General features: G+C 39.2%; 1 protein-coding gene across 17 annotated transcripts in view; it reads left to right on the top strand.

Annotated features, from left to right (window-relative positions):
* LOC122684963 (telomere repeats-binding bouquet formation protein 2) overlaps positions 1-23,538 on the top strand; it is a 101,320-nt gene that overhangs the window by 13,218 nt on the left and 64,564 nt on the right. For 8 of the 17 annotated variants that reach the window (XM_043889531.1, XM_043889533.1, XM_043889538.1 and 5 more), the window contains exon 6: positions 15,188-15,276. The exons of 8 other annotated variants lie outside the window; for them this stretch is intronic. In XM_043889531.1, the coding sequence (XP_043745466.1) occupies positions 15,188-15,276 (89 nt within the window). Of the gene's footprint in view, positions 1-8,507; positions 8,527-15,187; positions 15,277-23,538 lie in introns of those variants that run through there. One more of the 17 variants, XM_043889547.1, reaches the window with a different exon arrangement.

The raw sequence follows: 23,538 nt of genomic DNA, 5'->3' as shown, positions 1-23,538 counted from the left end.
TGAGAGTGGGCACCCTTGTCTTGTTCCTGACTTTAGGGGAAATGCTTTCAATTTTTCACCATTGAGGATGTTTGCTGTGGGTTTGTCATATATAGCTTTTATTATGTTGAGGTATGTTCCTTCTATTCCTGCTTTCTGGAGGGTTTTTTTTATTTTAATCATAAATGGTTGTTGAATTTTGTCAAAGGCTTTTTCTGCATCTTTTGAGATAATCATATATTTATGTTTTGATTTGTTAATGTGGAGTATTACGTTGATTGACTTGTGGATATTGAAGAATCCTTCAATCCCTGGGATAAAGCCCACTTGGTCATGATGTATGATCTTCTTAATAATGTTGTTGGATTCTGTTTTCTAGAATTTTGTTAAGTATTTTTGCATCTTATGTTCATCAGTGATATTGGCCTGTAGTTTTTTTATGTGGCATCTTTGTCAGGTTTTGGTATTAGGGTGATGGTGGTCTCATAGAATGAGTTTGGAAGTTTACCTACCTCTGAAATATTCTGGAAGAGTTTGAGTAGGATAGGTGTTAGCTCTTCTCTAAATTTTTGGTAGAATTCAGCTGTGAAGCCATCTGGTCCTGGGCTTTTGTTTGTTGGAAGATTTCTGATTACAGTGTCAATTTCCGTGCTTGTGATGGGTCTGTTAAGATTTTCTATTTATTCATGGTTCAGTTTTGGAAAGTTGTACTTTTCTAAGAATTTGTCCATTTTTCCCAAGTTTTCCATTTTATTGATGTATAGTTGCTGATAATAGTCTCTTATGATCCTTTGTATTTCTGTGTTGTTTGTTGTGATCTCTCCATTTTTCTTTCTAATTTTGTTGATTTGATATTTCTCCCTTTGTTTCTTGTTGACTCTGGCTAATGGTTTGTCAATTTTATTTATCTTCTCAAAGAACCAGCTTTGGCTTTGTTGATTTTTGCTATGGTCTCTTTTGCTTCTTTTGCATTTATTTCTGCCCTAATTTTAAAGATTTCTTTCCTTCTGCTAACCCTGGGGTTCTTCATTTCTTCCTTTTCAGGTTGCTTTATGTGTGGAGTTAGGTTATTTATTTGACTTTTTTCTTGTTTCTTGAGGTAAGCCTGAATTGCTGTGAACCTTCCCCTTAGCATTGCTTTTACAATGTCCCATAGGTTTTGGGTTGTCGTGTTTTCATTTTCATTTGTGATTTCTTTTTTGACTTCTTCTGTGATTTGTTGGTTATTCAGCAGTGTGGTGTTCAGCCTCCATATGTTGGAATTTTTAATAGTTTTTCTACTGTAATTGACATATAATCTTACTGCATTGTGGTCAGAAAAGATGCTTGGAATGATTTCAATTTTTTGGAATTTACCAAGGCTAGATTTATGACCCAGGGTGTGATCTATCCTGGAGAAGGTTCCATGTGCATTTGAGAAAAAGGTGAAATTCATTGTTTTGGGGTGAAATGTCCTATAGATATCAGTTAGGTCTAATTGGTCTATTGTATCATTTAAAGTTTGGTTTCCTTGTTAATTTTCTATGTAGTTGATCTATCCATAGGTGTGAGTGGGGTATTAAAGTCTCCCACTATTATTGTTAATTTCCCCTTTCATACTTGTTAGCATTTGTCTTATATATTTCAGTACTCCTATGTTGGGTGCATATAGATTTATGATTGTTATATCTTCTTCTTGGATTGACCCTTTGATCATTATGTAGTGTCCATCTTTGTCTCTTTTCACAGCCTTTGTTTTAAAGTCTATTTTATCTGATATGAGTATTGCTACTCCTGCTTTCTTTTGGTCTCTATTTGCATAGAATATCTTTTTCCAACCCTTCACTTTCCATCTGTATGTGTCCCTTGTTTTGAGGTGGATCTCTTGTAGACAACATATATAGGGGTCTTGTTTTTGTATCCATTCAGCCAGTCTTTGTCTTTTGGTTGGGGCATTCAACCCATTTAAATTTAGGGTAATTATTGATAAGTATGATCCCATTGCCATTTACTTTATTGTTTTGGGTTTGAGTTTATACACCCTTTCTGTGTTTCCTGTCTAGAGGAGATCCTTTAGCATTTGTTGGAGAGCTGGTTTGGTGGTGCTGAATTCTTTCAGCTTTTGCTTGTCTGTAAAGCTTTTGATTTCTCCTTCATATTTGAATGAAATACTTGCTGGGTACAGTAATCTGGGCTGTAACTTATTTTCTTTCATCACTTTAAGTATGTCTTGCCATTCCCTTCTGGCTTGAAGTGTTTTTATTAAAAGATCAGCTATTATTCTTATGGGAATCCCCTTGTGTGTTATTTGTTGTTTTTCCCTTGCTGCTTTTAGCATTTGTTCTTTGTGTTTGATCTTTGTTAATTTGATTAATATGTGTCTTGGGGTGTTTCACCTTGAGTTTATCATGTTTGGGGCTGTCTGGTTTTTCTTGGACTTGTGTGATTATTTCCTTCCCCATTTTAGGGAAGTTTTCAACTATTATCTCCTCAAGTGTTTTCTCATGGTCTTTCTTTTTGTCTTCTTCTTCTGGGACTCCTATGATTCAAATGTTGGGGCGTTTAACATTGTTCCAGAGGTCTCTGAAGTTGTCCTCATTTCTTTTAATTTTTTTTTCTTTTTTCCTCTCTGTTTCATTTATTTCTACCATTCTATTTTCTACCTTACTTATCCTATCTTCTGCCTCCGTTATTCTACTGTCAGTTCCCTCCAGAGTGTTTTTTATCTCATTTATTGCATTATTCATTATATATTGACTCTTTTTTATTTCTTCTAGGTCCTTGTTAAACCTTTCTTGCATCTTCTCTTTCCTTGTCTCCAGGCTATTTATCTGTAACTCCAATTTGTTTTCAAGATTTTGGATCATTTTCACCATCATTATTCGGAATTCTTTACCAGGTAGATTCCCTATCTCTTCCTCTTTTGTTTGGTTTGTTGGGCATCTATCCTGTTCCTTTACCTGTGGGGTATTTCCTCTGCCTTTTCATCTTATTTATGTTGCTGTGTTTGGGGTGGCCTTTCTGTATTCTGGCAGTTTGTGGTTCCTCTTTAGTGCGGAGGTTCCTCGCTGTGGGTGGGGTTGGATGGGTGGCTTGTCAAGGTTTCCTGGTTAGGGAAGCTTGTGTCGTTGTTCTGGTGGGTGGAGCTGGATTTCTTCTCTCTGGAGTGCAATGAGGTGTCCAGTAATGAGTTTTGAGATGTCGGTGGGTTTTGTGTGTGACTTTGGTCAGCGTGTATATTGAGGCTCAGGGTTATGTTCCTGTGTTGCTGGAGAATTTGTGTGGTATGTCTTGCTCTGAAGCTTGTTGGCCCTTGGGTGGTGCTTGGTTTCAGTGTAGGTATGGAGGTGTTTGATGAGCTCCTATCGATTAATGTTCCCTGGATTCAGGAGTTCTCTGGTGTTCTCAGGATTTGGACTTAAGCCTCTTGCCTCTGGTTTTCAGTCTTATTCTTACAGTAGCCTCAAGACTTCTCCATTTATACAGCACCGATGATAAAACATCTAGGTTAATGATGAAAAGTTTCTCCACAGTGAGGGACACCAGATAGGTACACAGAGTTACATGGAGAAGAGGAGAGGCAGGAGGGAGATAGAGGTGACCAGGAGGGGAAGAGGGGGAATCAAAAGGGGAGAGAGCAAGCTAGCCAGTAATCACTTCCCTATGTCCTCTCCACAGTCTGGATCCCTCAGAGATGTTCACAGAGTTACACAGAGAAGAGATGAGGGAGGAAGGAGACAGAGGTGGTCAGGAGGATAAAAGGGGGAATCAACAGGAAAGAGACAGATCCAGCCAGTAATCAGTTCCCTAAGTGTTCTCCACAGCCCGGAACACACAAAGAGATTCACTGAGTTGGGTAGAGAAGAAAAGGGGGAGGGGGGAGATAGAGGCGACTTGGTGGAGGAAAAGGCGAGTCAAATGGGAGAGAGAGCAATCAGGCCAGTGATCTCGGTCCCATGTAAAAATGGGTACTGAAGATTGGGTTCTTAAAGGTAGAAAGTTGATAACAAATACCAAAAAGCAAAGATTACAAATATAGAGTAGAGGGTAGATTCTCAAAAATACAATATTAAAAGAAAGCAAAACAAAACAACAACAACAAAAAAACAAAGTCACAAAAATTATGAAATATATATGTGACGTTTGCTTTAAAAATAGGGTCTTTTTATTTTCAAGGTAATAGTAGGTTATAAAAATAAAAATTAAAGGAGTAATAGGGGACTTAAAAGTAAAAAAAAATTTTTTTTAATTTAAAAAATGATAATAGTATCTAGGACTTTCTCTGGATCTGTTGTGCACAGTGTGCGGTCAATTCATTTTCAGGTAGTTCCTTGGTCCGGCTTGTACTTCTCAAGGTCTATAGGCCCCTTCCTACATAGTCGGTGGTAACTACAGGGTTTTAATCTGTTGCACCTGTCACTTCCAAAGCGGTTCCCTCTGTTTATTTTAGCTTCTTCTGTTTACTGGTCTCTTCAGTGTCTAATTTCCGCCCTGACACAAGGCGGGGTGGTGGTGGTCACTTATTTAGGCTCGCTTGTTCAGCCGTGCTGTGGGGAGGGAGGAGCACTGCAAACAAATATCACTGATGTGTGTGGGGAGTGCTCCTAGTGTCTCAGCCACACTGGGTTTGCCCCCACTCATGGCATGTGTGCTTTCCCAGTCTACACTGCTCAGGCTCTAGGTTGCTCTGCCGGGAACTGTCTGATGCTGGCCCTGGGTTGCATGCATTCCCCAGGTCTAAGCCACTCAGGTTCAGGTTCTCAGGTACTCCACAAAGGCGCAGAGTTGGTTGGGCCTGCGTTCTGTGCCCATCCCAGGTCTGAGCAGCTCAGGTGACCAGGTGCCTGGTGAGCACAGTCACCCCCAGTTGAAAGCTGCAACTCATCACCTCCCCCGTCTCAGCCACTCGGTTTTCTGGGTGTACCATGGGCACGCCTTCTCAGGTGTGCTGTGTGTCTTTTCTGGGGAGCTGATCTTTGGCCGCGACCCTCCCAGAGGATGTCGACCATCCAGAATCCCAATAAGTCTTGGTTAGCAACGAAGTCTGCTTGCAGTTTGGTATGGGATACCTCTCTGGGGCCGCGATTGCCCCCTTCCGACTCTGGCTGCCCTTGCCTGTCTGCCTCCGGCGGGTGATGGGCCAGTCTGCAGCCGGCTAGCTCTGCTCAGTCCTTTGTTCTGTGAGCGGGCCTGGCAGTGTCTTAGGTTAAGGCTTTTCACGGGATAGCTGTCCCACAGTCTGGGTTACTATCTCAAGCTGCTGCTGCTGCTGCTAAGTCGCTTCAGTCGTGTCCAACTCTGTGCGACCCCATAGACCGGCAGCCCACCAGGCTCCCCCATCCCTGGGATTCTCCAGGTAAGAACCCTGGAGTGGGTTGCCATTTCCTTCTCCAATGCATGAAAGTGAGAAGTGAAAGTGAAGTCGCTCAGTCGTATCCGACTCTTAGCGACCCCATGGACTGCAGCCTACCAGGCTCCTCTGTCCATGGGATTTTCCAGGCAAGAGTATTGGAGTGGGGTGCCATTGCCTTCTCCGACTATCTCAAGCTAGTTCCCTCAGATTGCCCTCAGGGCATTCAGGCCTGGTCCTTAGCCTAAGCAATGCAGTCCACTCCTCCCTGTCACTCTCCTGCTTGCTAGTGGGGGATGCAAGTGTCTGGGCTGCTGTTCCACTGGGAGTTGCTGTTAGGCACGTAACCTGTGGGTTTTAATTATTTATTTATTTTTCCTCCCGGTTATTTTGCCCTCTGAGATTCCAAGGCTTGCCACAGACCCGCTGAAGAGAGTGTTTCCTGGTGTTTGGAAACCTTTCTCTTTTAAGATTCCCTTCCGGGGATGGATCTCCGTCCCTACCTCTTTTGTCTCTCTTTTTATCTTTTATATTTTGTCCTACCTCCCTTCGAAGACGGGCCTTTCTGGGTGCCTGATGTCCTCTGCCAGCATTCGGAAGTTGTTTTGTGGAATTTACTCAGCGTTCAAATGTTCTTTCAATGAATTTGTGGGGGAGAAAGTGGTCTCCCCATCGTATTCCTCCTCCATCTTAGGACCGCCTCCTGGAAATAGAAATTAAAAAGTAACTCCCAGTGATTCACTTGACTAGAAAAGATAACAGATGTGTTTTTATTTTCCTTCAAGAAATGGTTGTCCTGCAAAATGCAGAAGCATAAGGAAAAGATTGATAATATGACTACCAAAACTATTTTAAACCTGTGCCTGGAAATAGAAATATAAGCCAAGTTAAAAGAAAAATATATACTTGAAAAAACTTTTGACAAAAGCTATTTTCCTTAATATACAAAGAGAGCTTACGAATCTGGGGGAAATATGTCTAATATTTTCCAGTAACAACAAAATAACAACAAAAATAAAAGTAGATGTGTGTCTTTGTGGAACCACCAGAGCATGTAATATTGAACACTAAATGGTGAACTAGATATTGAACACGTGCCAAATGAAAGACATTGATGAGCTAAGCCATTCACAGTATTTCATTTGATTCTCACAACTCTGTAAGATAGAAAAATAGTATTAGCCTCATTTTACAATTGAAGAAACAGGTTCAGAGAGTTAAATAATTCACCCTGTATTGTTTAAGTAGTGAAGGTAATTTGAAACCAATTCTGAGAGTCCAAACTCTTAATCACTGTGCTGTTTTTCTTTCTCAGTATGTTCCCAAATCTTCTGAAAATAGCGTGAATTTTTGCTTATTTTTCTTGTTCTTATTTTATAATAAATGTAATGCATCTGGTTTGTCAAAATGGAAAATACTAACAAAAAGAATTAAAAAAAATTAAATTGTAAGCAAACCCACCACTCAGATAACCACCATCAACATTAGTACATTTCTTGCTAGTTTTATACAGATACACATATTAAGTGGGCTTCCCAGGTGGCACTAGTGGTAAAGAATCCATCTGCCAATGCAGGAGATGTAAGAGATGTGGGTTCCATCCCTAGGTTGGGAAGATTCCCCTGGAGGAGGGCATGGCAACCAACTCCAGTATTCTTGTCTGGAGAATCTCATGGACAGAGAAGCCTGGTGGTTGAGAAACCAGACACATGGACACAGAAGTCCAAAGGGTTGCAAAGAGTTGAACATGACTGAAGTGACTTCCATGTACACATTAAGTAGAGTCGAGGTCAGACAGCAGAGAGTCTGTCTCTTGATTTTCTGTTTATTATTGTATGGGCAGTTCTCCATTTTGAAAAACCTTATTTGATATTATGTCTGTAATGGCTGTATTGGCATTTATTCTTATTGTCTGTTTAACCATCTCCCTTTAAATTAAAAAAAATTTATAGTTTGCTACTCTTGTAGCACCTTAATAAATATCTTTTTAAAAATAAATCTTTCTCCACTTTTTAGACAATTTTCTTTCGTTTTTTGGCTGCACCATGCTGCTTGCAGGGTCTTTGTTTCTCGACCGTGGAAGTGCAGAGTCCTAGCCATGGGCAGCCATGGAATTCCCTAGATAATTTTTCTTAATGTAAATTATCAGACGTGGATTTTATGATATTAATGAAACATGAATGTTTTTAAAGGCCATGATGCCTATTGTTAGTTGCTTCCCATAAAAGTACAAGTTTAAAAATCCCACCAGGTGTTTGTCTCACTGCATCCTCATCAGTATAGTAATAAGAAGTCTTGTGCTAACTTAATAGATGAAAAATAGGATCTTGGTTTAATTTGCATTTTTATTAGATTACTAGTAGGTTTGAATCTTTTTAAATTTATTAGCATTTTACATGTCCTTTTCTATGACTTAGTTTTACCCTTTCCCCATTTTCTACTGGGAGTCTTACTGTTTTTCTTGTCAACTTGCCTGATATCTCTATATAATAGCTATATTATCCTTTTTGTCACATATCCAGTTTGTCACATTGTTTCCTCAGATGTTTATCTGGCTTATATTTTTTGGAGACATAAGTTTTGAATTTTTACATTGTTAAGCGAATCACTTCTTTTTCTTTTACTGCTTTTATGTTCAGGAAAGTCCTTTCCCGTTTAGATATCAAATAAGTTTTTTATTCTGCAGATATTCATTTTGTATGTGGTATATGTTAACAGTTGAAGATAAAAATTTATTTTTGTCTTAGAAATAAGTTTCCACCAGTTTTTTTTAAAGTCATAAACATCTCTGTTTATTGAACACAAACTTGGTGAGCAATGGTGCCAGCAGTTTTTATCCATACTTCAAATAACCGTCACAGAAAATGTAAAATTCACTGTTCTTTCCCCGTTTTTAGACTTCTGCCAGTTTTTTAGAGAATAAATCTATCTCCAGCTGATGTATGATTTCCTTTGTCATATGTTGTTTTTAGTATGTCTGGAGATCTGTTTTTAGGCTATGTTTTATTCCGTAAATCTGTGGATTTGTTTTGATATTCTTCTAAGTTATATAACTTAAATACAATCTTCTTTTAAGTTATTTAACTTTATGTATTTTAATACCCGACAAGGCTTGTAAATACCAAACTCATTGCTCTCCTTTTAAAAATATTTTCATGCCTACTTATTATTTTCTATTGTCAAATTTTATTTTTAATAGATAATATATTCATATGGTTCAAAATTCAAGATACACAAAAGGGGAAACTATGAAATATACTCTTACTTCTGATGCGGGGTAGCTCCTCTTGGCCACTGCTCCTGCCCACCTAGATAGCATACTGGAAAGCAGAGACATTACTTTGCCAACAAAGGTCCGTCTAGTCAAGGCTATGGTTTTTCCAGTGGTCATGTATGGATGTGAGAGTTGGACTATAAAGAAAGCTGAAAAAAAAAAGAAAGAAAGCTGAGCACCGAAGAATTGATGCTTTTGAACTGTGGTGTTGGAGAAAACTCTTGAGAGTCCCTTGGACTGCAAGGAGATCCAACCAGTCCATTCTAAAGATCAGTCCTGGGTGTTTATTGGAAGGACTGGTGTTGAAGCTACAATACTTTGGCCACCTAATGTGAAGAGCTGACTCATTGGAAAAGATCCTGATGCTGGGAAAGATTGAGGGCAGAAGGAGAAGGGGACGACAGAGGATGAGATGGTTGGATGGCATCACCAACTTGATGGACGTGGGTTTGGGTGGACTCCGGGAGTTGGTGATGGACAGGGAGGCCTGGTGTGCTGTGGTTCATGGGGTCACAAAGAGTTGGACACGACTGAGTGACTGAACTGAACTGAACAGATGACATATACTGGCTTCTAGATAGCCTGTTTCCCTCCCAGAGGCAACCAGTATTATCAGGTTCTTGTGTATGCATATACTGGCAAATTCAAGTAAATATTCTTCCTTTTCTTCATAGATAGTAATATTCTATAACCGTTGTTCAGCACCTTTCCTCTTTGCTCTTAATAATTTACTTTTTAGATCATTCCATGTTAACTACATAAAGAACGTTTTCATTTTTGTGCTATGTAGTGTTTTATTATATGGATTTACCATAATTTATTTGACTGTTTTCCTATTTTACTGGACTTGAGGTAATTTCTCATTTGCTGTTAAAATCAGTGCTTCAGTGATTGATCAAGTAATGTCATTTTGTATGTGTGCAAGTGTCTGTGGAGTAATTCTTTGAAGGGGGATTGCTGCATCAGGAGTGTATACATTTTGTATCCTTGATCAGTTCAGTTCAGTTCAGTTCAGCAACACGCCAGGCCCTGTCCATAACAAACTCCTGGAGTTTACTCAAACTCATGTCCATTGAGTCGGTGATGCCATCCAGCCATCTCATCCTCTGTCGTCCCCTTCTCCTCCTGCCCCCAACCCCTCCCAGTATCAGGGTCTTTTCCAATGAGTCAACTCTTCGCATGAGGTGGCCAAAGTACTGGAGTTTCAGCTTCGGCATCAGTCCTTCCAATGAACACCCAGTACTGATCTCCTTTAGGATGGACTGGTTGGATCTCCTTGCAGTACAAGGGACTCTCAAGAGTCTTCTCCAACACGACAGTTCAAAAGCATCAATTATTCGACATTCAGCTTTCTTCACAGTCCAAATCTCACATCCATACATGACCACTGGAAAAACCATAGCCTTGACTAGATGGACATTTGTTGGCAAAGTAATGTCTGTGCTTTTTAGTATGCTATCTAGGTTGGTCAGAACTTGCCTTCCAAGGAGTAAGCGTCTTTTAATTTCATGGCTGCAGTCACCATCTGCAGTGATTTTGGAGCCCAAAAAAATAAAGTCTGACACTGTTTCCACTGTTTCCCCCTCTATTTCCCATGAAGTGATGGGACCAGGTGCCATGGTCTTTATTTTCTGAATGTTGAGCTTTAAGCCAACTTTTTTCACTCTCCTCCTTCACTTTCATCAAGAGGCTTTTTAGTTCCTCTTCACTTTCTGCCATAAGGGTGGTGTCATCTGCATATCTGAGATTCTTGATATTTCTCCCAGCAATCTTGATTCCAGCTTGTGCTTCATCCAGCCCAGCGTTTCTCATGATGTACTCTGCATATAAGTTAAATAAGCAGGGTGACAATATACAGCCTTGGTGTACTCCTTTTCCTATTTGGAACCAGTCTGTTGTTCCATGTCCAGTTCTAAGTGTTGCTTCCTGACCTGCATATAGATTTCTCAAGAGGCAGGTCAGGTGGTCTGGTATGCCCATCTCTTTCAGAATTTTCCACAGTTTGTTATAGTCCGCATAGTCAAAGGCTTTGGCATAGTCAATAAAGCAGAAATAGATGTTTTTCTGGAACTCTCTTGCTTTTTTGATGATCCAGCAGATGTTGGCAATTTGATCTCTGGTTCCTCTGCTTTTTCTAAAACCAGCTTGAACATCTGGAAGTTCATGGTTCACGTATTGCTGAAGCCTGGCTTGGAGAATTTTGAGCATTGCTTCACTAGCGTGTGAGATGAGTGCAATTGTGCGGTAGTTTGAGCATTCTTTGGGATTGCCTTTCTTTGAGATTGGAATGAAAACTGACCTTTTCCAGTCCTGTGGTATCCTTGATAGGCCTTGTCAAATTGCCCTCCAAGAGTTTAAACCAGCTTACATTCCCATTGACTTTGTATTTACATGGCTAGGGTAACCAGACATCCAGATTTGCTTGGGACGGTCTTGGTTTTAGCACTGAAAAGCCCATGTCTGAGAAATCCCTCAATCCAAGGTAAACTGGGATAGTCACCATTCTTCTATACTTTCTCTGACACAGTGTGATAACATATTTCTACCTTCACATTAGCCTTTTGCTAACATATGTTACCCCTTCCCTCTTCTTCACCTCAGCATATCCTGGCTTTTCTTTAATCTTCCTCTACAGTGCCTGGTAGACACATGCTACTTTGGAAATATAGACCTTGTTAAGACTTATCCTGTAGTGTGGCTTTCCAGATGTGCTATGAGTAAAATAGTGTGAAGACTGTTTGCCAAAGAAATATGTAATTTATATAAAAAAATAAATTTTATAAATAAAAACGGGTTTTGCATGCAGAAATTTTTTACTATTTGTATTCATTCTTTTTTAAAAGAAATTATTTATTTTTGTCTGTGCTGGGTCTTTGTTGCTGTGCACGGGCTTTCTCTAGTTGCAGCGAGTGGGCTTTTCATTGCAGTGACTTCTCTTGTTGTGGGGCATGGGCTTGGCATGAGGGCTCAGTAGTTTCAGCACAAGGGGCTTAGTTGCCCCATGACATGTGAAATCTTCTCAGACCAGGGATTGAACCCATGTCCCCTGCTTTGGCAGGTGGATTCCTAACCACTGGACGAAGTCCTGTATTCATTCTTAACTAATATTTTCTTTAACGGCTCCTTGTGTTTTGTGTCATTTTTTAAAGAAATCATTCTATGAGATGATTGTTGTTATTATTTTGCTAAGGTTTTTCTTAATGATTTTTTTTTTATTTTTAAATTGAAATCTTTGACACATTTGGAATATATCTTGGTGTAAGATGTGAGGTTTGGATCTCACCTTCTTTTTTTTCTTCAGATAATTACCTACTTTTGTCTATTGGTTGAATAATTTATCTCCCCCCGCCACTGTATTGAAATGCCACCTTTATCCTAGGTTAAATCCTTTTAAGTATTTGGGTCTACTTCTGGACTTTATTATTAATATATTCTATTACATTCATTTGTCATACAACAGTATCACTGTTTTAATTATTTATAATATGATTTAATATCTAGAGCTAGTTCCTCCTCCTTATTCTTTTCCAAATTTTCTTAGTTAACTATTCTTCCTGATTTATTTTTCCATCTGAATTTTGATGGAATTTGAACCAGCCTGTTCATATTAAAAATTCCTGTTGTTATTTTTAGTGACATTACAAAAATTATAGGTTAATTTAGGGAGACTTTGATGCTGAATCTTCCTCTCTGAGAAAATGGTATATTTTCCCTCACTTGTTCAAGTTTTCTTTTGTAGACCTTAAAAATTTTTTTTCAGGTGACTTCCCTGGTGGTCTATTGGCTAAGAATCCATGCTCCCAATGCAGGGGGCCCCAATTAGATTCCTGGTCAGGGAACCAGATCCTACATGCTGCAACTAAAGATCCTGCATGCTGCAACTAAGATCTGGTGTAGCCAAATAAGTAGATAAATATTAAAATTTTTTCCCATACTTTCTTCATATAAATCTTATATTTCTTTTAAGACTATTCCTAGGTATTTTTTCATTTTATTATAAATTTAATCTTATCTCCTGTTAGATCTTCTAACGTGATTGTTCATGTGAATTTTAGAATTATTTCGTCTCGAGCACTAAAATCCCTTTGAGAATTGTGTTAAATTTGAGAATAATTGATAATTTTCAGTATTCCTATCCAAGACAATGCCTTTTTTGTTTTTATTTTTTGATATCTCAGTAAGGTTTCCTAATTTTTCTACAGATAGAATCAGAAACTGCTTATTATGTTATTCCTAGAATTTTTATGAACTTTGTTGCTATAGTGGATTGGATCATTTTTTCCATTTTATTTTCATTAGTCATCGCTGATACATAGAAAATTTATTTATTTTTGAGTATTTGTCTTACATTCACCCACTTTAAGTTTCTAAAAATATTTCAGTTTTTTCTCTTGGCTTTTCAGGGTACACATTTATATCATTTGTTAATAATGGAAGTATTTTTTCTTCCTTTTCTCTATATAGCTCTTCTATTTTACTAGCTATCTCTTCTGTTTCTTGCTTTTCCCTCCCCCATCTCTTTCTGTATGGCCAGAAATTTTAGAGCCATGGTAAATAATAACAATGATAATGGGTATCCTTGTTTAGTCCCCAACTTTTCTGGGAACATTGTTTTGCTTTATTTGTAGAATGCTTCGTAAATGAGCTATGGTTTCTCTGTTTTCATTTCTTTTAATTTCTTGGCCATGCCTCATGGCATGCAGGATCTTAGTTCCCCAACCAGAAATCAAACCCATGACCCCTGCATTGGAAGCACAGGGTCCTAACCATTGGACTGCCAGGGAAGTCTCCAAGCTATAGTTTCTTTTAGATGGACTTTTAAACAAATTGAAAATAAAGTCTTTGTTATCACTCAGTATAATAAATTTAAGGATGATCTCAATTTTTTTATTATTGAAGTTTTTATTCTCATATAGTTGTATTATCTATGGATTATATATAGTCTGACTATAATAAACATTGCTATTTGGCAGTTAGAAAATAGTATATTTTAGTTGAAAACTGCTTAGCTCTGTAAAAATTAGAATATAATTAATTATACTATATAACCACACTCAGAATAATTTAACTTTTTCTCTTTTTAACTCAGAAGTCACTTAGTATACCTCATGTTTTTTCCCAGACATCATTTTTTGCTTAAAATGTGGAAGTGCTAATTAATAGAGTTCCAGTTATTTGAACACAATAACAGTAAATGTTAATGGTTATTTAAAATGGAGCCTTTTCTTTTAGAGTATTTAAAATTACATGTGTATTTATGTATTTTATCTAATTATAAAGTATTATTGAATTATTATGATTTCAAGAATATTGGGGGAAAGACCAGGTCTCTATTACTCAATAAATACTTGTTTTGTGAAGCAGTCAAGAAAACCAAAAATATCTGTTCAGTTCAGTTCAGTCACTCAGTCATGTCTGACTCTGCAACCCCATGGACTGTAGCATGCCAAGCCTCCCTGTCCATCACCAGCTCCCAGAGTTTACTCAAACTCTTGTCCATTGAGTCAGTGATGCCATCCAACTATCTCATCCTCTGTCGTCCCTTTCTCCTCCCGCCTTCAATCTTTCCTTGCATCAGGGTTTTTTCAAATCAGTCAGTTCTTCACATCAGGTGGCCAAAGTTTGAAGTTTCAGCTTCAGCATCAGTCCTTCCAATGAACATTCAGGATTGATTTCCTTTAGGATGGACTGGTTGGATCTCCTTGCTGTCCAAGGGACTCAAAAGAATGTTCTCCAGCACCACAGTTCAAAAGCATCAGTTCTTTGGTGCTCAGCTTTCTTTACAGTCCAACTCTCACATCCATACTTGACTACTGGAAAAACCATAGCTTTGACTAGCTGGACCTTTGTTGGCAAAGTAATGTCTCTGCTTTGGAATATGCTGTCTAGGTTGGTCATAACTTTTCTTCTAAGGAGCAAGCATTTTTTAATTTTATGGCTGCAGTCACCATCTGCAGTGATTTTGGAGCCCCCCAAAATAAAGTCTGTCACTGTTTCCCCATCTGTTTGGAAGCACAGAAGAAGTTCATGGTTGATGTTTTCACCCAATAAGACTGAAATCTTATCACAGAGCAATACATTGCTATACATATTGCCTGGAATAATTTCCTTTTTTTAATTTATTTTTATTAGTTGGAGGCTAATTACTTTACAATATTGTAGTGTTTTTTGCCATACATTGACATGAATCAGCCATGGATTTACATGTGTTCCTCATCCCGATCCCCCCTCCCGCCTCTCTCCCCATCCCATCCCTCTGGGTCTTCCCAGTGCACCAGCCCTGAGCACTTGTCTCATGCATCCAACCTGGGCTGGTGATCTGTTTCACACTTGATAGTATGCTTGTTTCAATGCTATTCTCTCAGAACATCCCACCCTCGCCTTCTCCCACAGAGTCCAAAAGTCTGTTCTGTACATCTGTGTCTCTTTTTCTGTTTTGCATATAGGGCTATCGTTACCATCTTTTTAAATTCCGTATATATGCGTTAGTATATTGTATTGGTCTTTATCTTTCTGGCTTACTTCACTCTGTATAATGGGCTAATTTGTATAACAAGTCCAAAAAACAAATATAAATATGACTTTCTATATGTTTCATTTTATAGCACAGAAAAGCATTTTATAAGGACTCCAGTTGTAGAAAAGCAGATGTACTTTCCTCTTCAGCACTATCCAGTGAACAACATGGTAACAGGTAATTTAAAATAATATTTAGAGTCAACTCAAGTAGGGAAGAAACAAGGGAATACCTTGTACAAAGTATAACTCCCCTGTCATACACACTAATAGGAGACCTCATTCATACTTTAAATAAATTAATCTGCAGAACTGACCCAAAATAGGCCCTGTATTTCCTGTTTTAAAATGCTGGTCTATTGACAAGGTGGAAACACATTCCTGTTTACATAAGACGGTTCCAATTTGTGCCTGTTGTCCTGGCATCAACTTTTGCTCTTAAGTGTCCCGATTTGGAAGATTAATTGTATAAAATGTTAGTTGCTCAGTCATGCTCAACTCTTTGCGGCCCCCTGGACTGTAGGCCCCTAGTTTCCTTTGTCCATGGCATTCTCCAGTCAAGAATACTGGAGTGGGCAGCCATTCCTTTCTCCAGGAGATCTTCCCGACACATGGATCAGGTCTCCTGCATAGTAGGCAGATTCTTACCATCTGAGCCACCAGGGAAGCCAGATTAATTGCTTGAACAACCCTAATTATATAGTTTCCTTTGAGAATCTGATGAAATATATAGGTCCCTTCCTCTAAGCATACATGCATACAAACATAACACATAAACTTTACATATAATTTAAAGAGGCTCACATGTGCCCAGAAGCCCTTTCATGGGTCACCCAGATGTTGACAGACTCCATATTTAGGTTTTCTAGTGCCCAGCATAAAAAGAAGACAACTAATTGAGGCTGACATTGAGAGAGTGCAAACGAAGGAACTAGTTGAAAAGTGGCTGTTGAAATTTGAATAGTGCTAAGTAAGGCGAAGTAGGAAATATTATTTGAATAATTTGATGTGGGTAGTATTTAGTAGGGTCATTGTTAATTTTAAAAATAGAGGATTTTAAAAATTTGTTTTTAAAACACTATGATTAAAATGTGTAGACTTTTGGATGTGTCATTATAAAATCATTTGTATATTTATCATTTTATCTTTTTTAGCAGTGTCATAATTACCTCTTGTAACTAGTTTACAAATTCCTAAATGTCTTCTATCATATTACTATTCCTCTAACTAAGTTTATCTATCCATTTGTTTTATTAGTTTTTTCCTTCTATTCATTTGAGTAATATAAATGGCCTTCAGAAAAGCAATTAAGAACATTGAATGTGTAGTTTGGGGCTAAGTGTTGGAGATACCAAAGAAAACTTCTATTCCAACTATGATAGTAGAAAAAGTCAGTTCTGGAACTCTTAGGAGCAGTTATTGACTGCAAAGGACAGTGAACTAAGAAGAAGTACAGTTTCCCTTTGCATAGCAAGTGTTTGAACTTCCAGGGTCCACTTATATGAGGGTTTTTTAAATAATAAATGCTACAGTTCTACATACATAATCTGCAGTTGGTTGAGTTTGCAGATGTAGAACCACAGATAAAGGTGAACATTGAATCTCCAGGGCCAGCTATACATTGTAAGTGGATTTTTGACTGCTGAAAGAGTTGGCATCCTTAACCCCCACATTATTTGGAGGGTCAACTGTACTTGTACTATGATAGGGAGTAGCTGATTGCTGCCTAGATTTTTCCCTAGATCTAAATATTCAGATAAGATGTAGGTACCTTAAACCATGGATGGTTATGGTATAGTATTGGTATTGATTTTGCTTCAGGCAGCTCCATCACCACATACTAAATGTCTTTTGCTCATTTGGATTTACTGACTGTTTGATAACATAAAGACCAATAATAAATATTAAAATCAGCCATACAATAAAGACAAATGCTTAGATTTGGATAAGCAACAATGTTGTTCTATATCTCATTGCCATCTTACTGTTTAAAAAGACATGGCAGTGTTATATAAAACAAACTAAAAAAGAACTATAGGGATGTCCCTGGTGGACCAGTGGTTAAGACTCAGTGCTTCCAATACAAGGGGCCTGGGTTTGATCCCTGGCTTACCAGGTGGCACTAGTGGTAAACAACCCACCTGCCAGTGCAGGAGATGTAAGAGACATGGAATTGATCCCTCAGTCAGGAAGATCTCCTGGAGGAGGAAATGGCAACCCACTCTAGCACTCTTACCTAGAGAATCCCGTGGACAGAGGAGCCTGGAGGGTTACAGTCCATAGGGTCACAAAGAATCAGACGCAATTTAGCACACAGGCAGAGAACTAGATCCCACGTGCCACCACTAAGATCCAGTGCAGCCAAATAAAATTATTAAAAACTGTAAAAATAATCATTAGTTATCTTTAAAGTATAATTTTAACCTGTGGTAATCTGGTATTGATTTTACTGGTAGAACTAAAGTAAAATCTTCTAATTTTTTAATTTGTGAAGTTGAATAATTATTTTTTTCTTTCTAATACTGCATTAAATTTAAAAATAGTACTTTCTTGGAAGAAAGCTTTATTTTAAAAATAATTTAATTGTCTTTAATTTTGACATAAAGTGACAGCCTTTCCTTTGTTATCATGCCCATTTGCCTGTACAGGAAGAAATAACTTCTTGTTGAGAAAATCAGCTTGTGTTAATTGAAAATATAGGGCAGTGGTAATCTAATTGAAAATGTAGGGCAGCAGTGTTCTAATTTAGGCAGCGGTATCAGTATTTGTGACTATAACTTTACTGTCTCGTCCTCAAAATGGGTCGAGTTCAACTCAGTGAATGTTAAATCTCTTAAATCTAATGTTTGGTTTTAGAAAATACAAGTTGAAGCTATACCCTAGAACAGGGTTTCTCAGTCCTGGAACTGTCATATATGGCATTTTCAGTTCAGTTCAGTCACTCAGTCGTGTCTGACTCTTTGCAACCCCATGGACTGTAGCACGCCAGGCTTCCCTGTCCATCACCAACTCCTGGAGCCTACTCAAACTCGTGTCCATTGAGTCGGTGATGCCATCCAACCATCTCATCCTCTGTCGTCCTCTTCTCCTCCTGCCTTCAATCTTTCCCAGCATCAGGGTCTTTTCAAATCAGTCAGTTCTTTGCATCAGGTGGCCAAAGTATTGGAGTTTCAGCTTCAGCATCAGTCCTTCCAGTGAATATTCATGACTGATTTCCTTTAGGATGTACTGGTTGGATCTTCTTGCTGTCCAAGGGACTCTCAAGAGTCTTCTCCAACACCACAGTTCAAAAGCATCAATTCTTTGGCACTCAGCTTTCTTTATGGCCCAACTCTCACAACCATACATGACTACTGGAAAAACCATAGCTTTGACTTTGACGGACCTTTGTTGGCACTTTAGGCCAGATAATTCTCTGTTGTAGAGAGCAACCCTGGCCGGTGCCCATTAGATGCCAGTAGCATCCCAGCCAGAAACCTGCCCCTCCCCACCACATGACCCCCATGTTGTGACAACCAGAAGTATATCCAGGTGTTACAAGTGTCCCATAAAATATCAAAGTTTTTTGGGTCTGTTTTTTATTTTTTGCTTTTGACTGGAATTAAGTTCTCTCCATCTGCTGTCACTGGTTATCACCATAATAAAAAATTCTGATTAACAGCTCCATATGTGGCTTCCCAGTGGCTCAGTGGCAGAGAAGCTGCCTGCAGTGCAGGAGATGCAGGAGACGCTGGTTCAGTGTCTGGGTGGGGAAGGTCCCCTGGGGGGGGGGGAGGTGCCTGGCAACCCGCTCCAGTTCATGGTGGGAAAGCCTGTGGACAGAGGAGCCTGGAGGGCTGTGGTCCCACAGGGCCGGAGAATCAGACGTGACTGAAGCAACTGAGCACATACAGTTAATAAAAAGGAAAAGCATAACTAATAGTGATAAATGTCTCGCAGGCAAAAAATTTCAAGCCCAGACCCCCTTGCATTAAAGTGTGAAGTCTTAACTCCTGAACCACCAGGGAAGTCCCCAAACCAAAAAGTTCTGATAATTAAAAGTTTGGGAACTTATAAGAGATACTTTATTAGTTATCTATTTAGTTCAATTCAGTTCAGTCGCTCAGTTGTGTTCAACTCTTTGTGACCCCATGGACTGCAGCATGCCAGGCCTGTCTATCACCAACTCCCAGAGTTTACTCAAACTCATGTCCATTGAGTCGGTGATGCCATCCAGCCATCTCATCCTCTGTCGTTCCCTTCTCCTCTCGCCTTCAACCTTTCCCAGCATCAGGGTCTTTTCAAATGAGTCAGCTCTTCTCATCAGGTGGCCAGAATATTGGAGTTTCAGCTTCAGCATCAGTCCTTCCAATGAACACCCAGGCCTGATCTCCTTTAGGATGGACTGGTTGGATCTCCTTGCAGTCCAAGGGACTCTCAAGGGTCTTCTCCAACACCACAGTTCAAAAGCATCAATTCTTTAGTGCTCAGCTTTCTTTATAGTCCAACTCTCACATCCTTACATGACTACTGGAAAAACCATAGCCTTGACTAGACAGACCTTTGTTGACAAAGTAATATGTCTGATTTTGAATATGCTGTCTAGGTTGGTCATAATTTTATTCCAAGGAGTAAGCATCTTTTTATTTCATGGCTGCAGTCACTGTCTGAAGTGATTTTGGAGCCCCCCCAAAATAAAATCTGCCACTATTTCCAGTTTCTCCATCTGTTGACCATGAAGTGATGGCACTGAATGCCATGATCTTTATTTTCTGAATGTTGAGCTTTAAGCCAACTTTTTTCACTCTCCTCCTTCACTTTCACCAAGAGGATCTTTAGTTCTTCTTTGCTTTCTGCCATAAGGGTGGTGTCATCTGCATATCTGAGGTGATTGATATTTCTTCCAGCAATCTTGATTCCAGCTTGTGCTTCATCTAGCCCAGCGTTTCTCATGATGTACTCTGCATATAAGTTAAATAAGCATGGTGACAATATACAGCCTTGACGTACTCCTTTTCCTATTTGGAACCAGTTCCATGTCCAGTTCTAAGTGTTGCTTCCTGACCTGCATATAGATTTCTCAAGAGGCAGGTCAGGTGGTCTGGTATGCCCATCTCTTTCAGAATTTTCCACAGTTTGTTATAGTCCGCATAGTCAAAGGCTTTGGCATAGTCAATAAAGCAGAAATAGATATTTTTCTGGAACTCTCTTGCTTTTTCGATGATTCAGTGGATGTTGGCAATTTGATCTCTGGTTCCTCTGCTTTTTCTAAAACCAGCTTGAACATCTGGACGTTTACGGGTCACGTACTGTTGAAGCCTGGCTTGGAGAATTTTGAGCATTACTTCACTAGCATCTGAGATGAGTGCAATTGTGTGGTAGTTTGAGCATTCTTTGGCATTGCCTTTCTTTGGGATTGGAATGAACACTGACCTTTTCCAGGCCTGTGGCCACTGCTGAATTTTCCAAATTTGCTGGCATATTGAGTGCAGCACTTTCACAGCATCATCTTTTAGGATTTGAAATAATTCAACTGGAATTCCATCACCTCCACTAGCTTTGTTCATAGTGATGCTTCCTATGGCCCACTTGACTTCACATCCCAGGATGTCTGGCTCTAGGTGACTGATCACACCATCGTGATTATCTGTGTCATGAAGATCTTTTTTGTTCAGTTCTTCTGTGTATTCTTGCCACCTCTTCTTAATATCTTCTGCTTCTCTTAGGTCCATACCATTTCTGTCCTTTATTGAGCCCTTCTTTTCATGAAATGTTCCCTTGGTACTCTTAATTTTCTTGAAGAGATTTCTAGTCTTTCCCATTCTACTGTTTTCCTCTATTTCTTTGCACTGATCACTGAGGAAGGCTTTCTTATCTCTCCTTGCTATTCTTTGGAACTCTGCATTCAGCTGGGTATATCTTTCCTTTTCTCCTTTGCCTTTCACTTCTCTTCTTTTCACAGCTATTTGTAAGGCCTCCTCAGAAAGTCATTTTGCTTTTTTGCATTTCTTTTTCTCGGTGATGGTCTTGCTGCCTGTCTCCTGTACAATGTCACGAACCTCCATCCATAGTTAATCAGGAACTCTGTCTATCAGATCTAGTCCCTTCAATCTATTTCTCACTTCCACTGTATAATTGTTAGGGATTTGATTTAGTTCATACCCGAATGGTCTATTGGTTTTCCCTACTTTCTTCAATTTAAGTCTGAATTTGGCAATAAAGAGTTCATGATCTGAACCACAGTCAGCTCCTGGTCTTGTTTTTGCTGGCTGCATAGAGCTTCTCCATCTTTGGCTACAAAGAATATAATCAATCTGATATCAGTGTTGACCATCTGGTGATGTCCATGTGTAGCGTCTTCTCTTGTGTTGTTTGAAGAGGGTGTTTGCAATGACCAGTGTATTCTCTTGGTGAAACTCTGTTAGCCTTTTCCCTGCTTCATTCTGTACTTCAAGGCCAAATTTGCCTGTTACTCCAGGTATTTCTTGATTTCCTACTTTTGCATTCCAGTACCCTGTGATGAAAAGAACATCTTTTCTGGGTGTTTGTTCTACAAGGTCTTGTAGGTCTTCATAGAACCATTCAACTTCAGCTTCTTCAGCATTACTGCTCTGGGCATAGACTTGGATTACTGTGATATTCCAAGGTTTGCCTTGGAAATGAACAGAGATCATTCTGTCCTTTTTGAGATTGCATCCAAGTACTGCATTTCGCACTCTTGTTTACTATGATGGCTACTCCATTTCTTCTAAGGGATTCTTGCCCAAGTAGTAAATATAATGGTCATCTGAGTTAAATTTCATCCATTCCAGTCCATTTTATTTCGCTGATTCCTAAAATTCGACATTCACTGTTGCCATCTCGTGTTTGATCACTTTCAATTTGCCTTGATTCATGGACCTAACGTCCCAGATTCCTATGCAATATTGCTCTTTACAGCATTGGACTTTGCTTCCATCACCAGTCACATCCACAACTGGGTGTTGTTTTTGCTTTGGCTCCATCTCTTCATTCTTCCTGGAGTTATTTCTCCACTCATCTCCAGTAGCATATTGGGCGCCTACCGACCTGGGGAGTCCATCTTTCAGTGTCCTATCTTTTTGCCTTTTCATACTGTTCATGGGGTTCTCAAGGCAGGAATACTGAAGTGGTTTGCCATTCCCTTCTCCATTTATATATTGCTGTGTAACAAATTGCTTCAAAACTTAGCAGCTTAAGACAGTGAACACTTATTATTTCATAGTTTCTGAGGACCAGGAATCCAGGAGCATCTTAGTTGGATGGTGGTAGTTAGTTGCTAAGTTGTGTCCAACTCTTGCAACCCCATGGACTGTAGCCTGCCAGGCTCCTCTGTCCATGGGATTTCCCGGGCAAGCATACTGGAGTGGGTTGCTGTTTCCTTCTCTAGGGTATCTTCCCGACCCAGGAATAGAGCCCAGGTCTCTTGCATTGCAGGCAGATTCTTTACTGACTGAACTATGAGGGGAAGCTTAGTTGGATACTTATGTCTAATAATCTCTAGTAAGGTTGCAGTCAGTTTGTCAGCCAGTTTGCAGCATTTCAGGGACAGGAAAATCTATTTCAAAGCTTATGCATATGGTTGTTGGCAGGCTTTGGGTTCTTGTTGGATTTTGGAAAAAGGCTTAGATCTCACCAAGTGGGCTTCCATAAGGGCTGTTCACAACATGGTAGCTTGCTTTCCTCAGAATGAGAAATGCAAGTGTGAGAAAGAGTGTGTCGAAGACAGAAGCCAGTGTCTTTTCTATATCCTATTCTCAGAAGGGACGTATCATTACTTCTGCCAAGTGCTGTCAAGTCATATAGAACAACCCAATTACAAAGTGGGAGGAGTCTACACAAATTCATGAATACCAGATGATAGGGATCATTCAGGCCCATCTGAGGAGCTGGCTACCACAGACTCATATAGAATTGTCCAACAAGAATGCCTTTCCTAGGAACTCTCTTTTCTTCTTCCCAATTATTTTGGGTTACATTTTCTAAAACATGAGCTAGTTCCTACCTCCAGCAGTTGCTTTGGGAATGAATACCTGACTTGAGCTGGACCAATCACAGTTCTTTGGATTTCTAGACATGGAGTGCAGCAAGTCATGTCATTCTTATTCAAGTGACCATAGCTCTAAGATATAAAACGTGAGAGCTACTGGTGGCCATGTTTTCTACCCTGTAAAGAAAGTCAGCTTGTGTTGAGAAGAAAATTAAATTAATATGTATAGGAAAAAACTGGAGATCATTGAGATGGCTATGAGAGCTAGTTATTTCTGAGGCTTAGTACCATGTATGCCTTCCTCATAGTTCGGTTGATACGGCAGTGTCTTTCCAGTAAACTCACCTTCAGCTATTTTATTTATTTTTTTTTTAATTTTTGAAATTGATTTTTATTGGAGTATAGTCGTTTTACAGTGTTGTTTCAGTTTCTGCTGTATAGCAAAGTGAATCA

This window comes from Cervus elaphus, chromosome 27 (genome assembly GCF_910594005.1).
Source record: "Cervus elaphus chromosome 27, mCerEla1.1, whole genome shotgun sequence".
NCBI lineage: Eukaryota > Metazoa > Chordata > Mammalia > Artiodactyla > Cervidae > Cervus > Cervus elaphus.
Note: the sequence above shows the minus strand (reverse complement) of the source record. Positions and strands in the feature narration are given on the sequence as shown.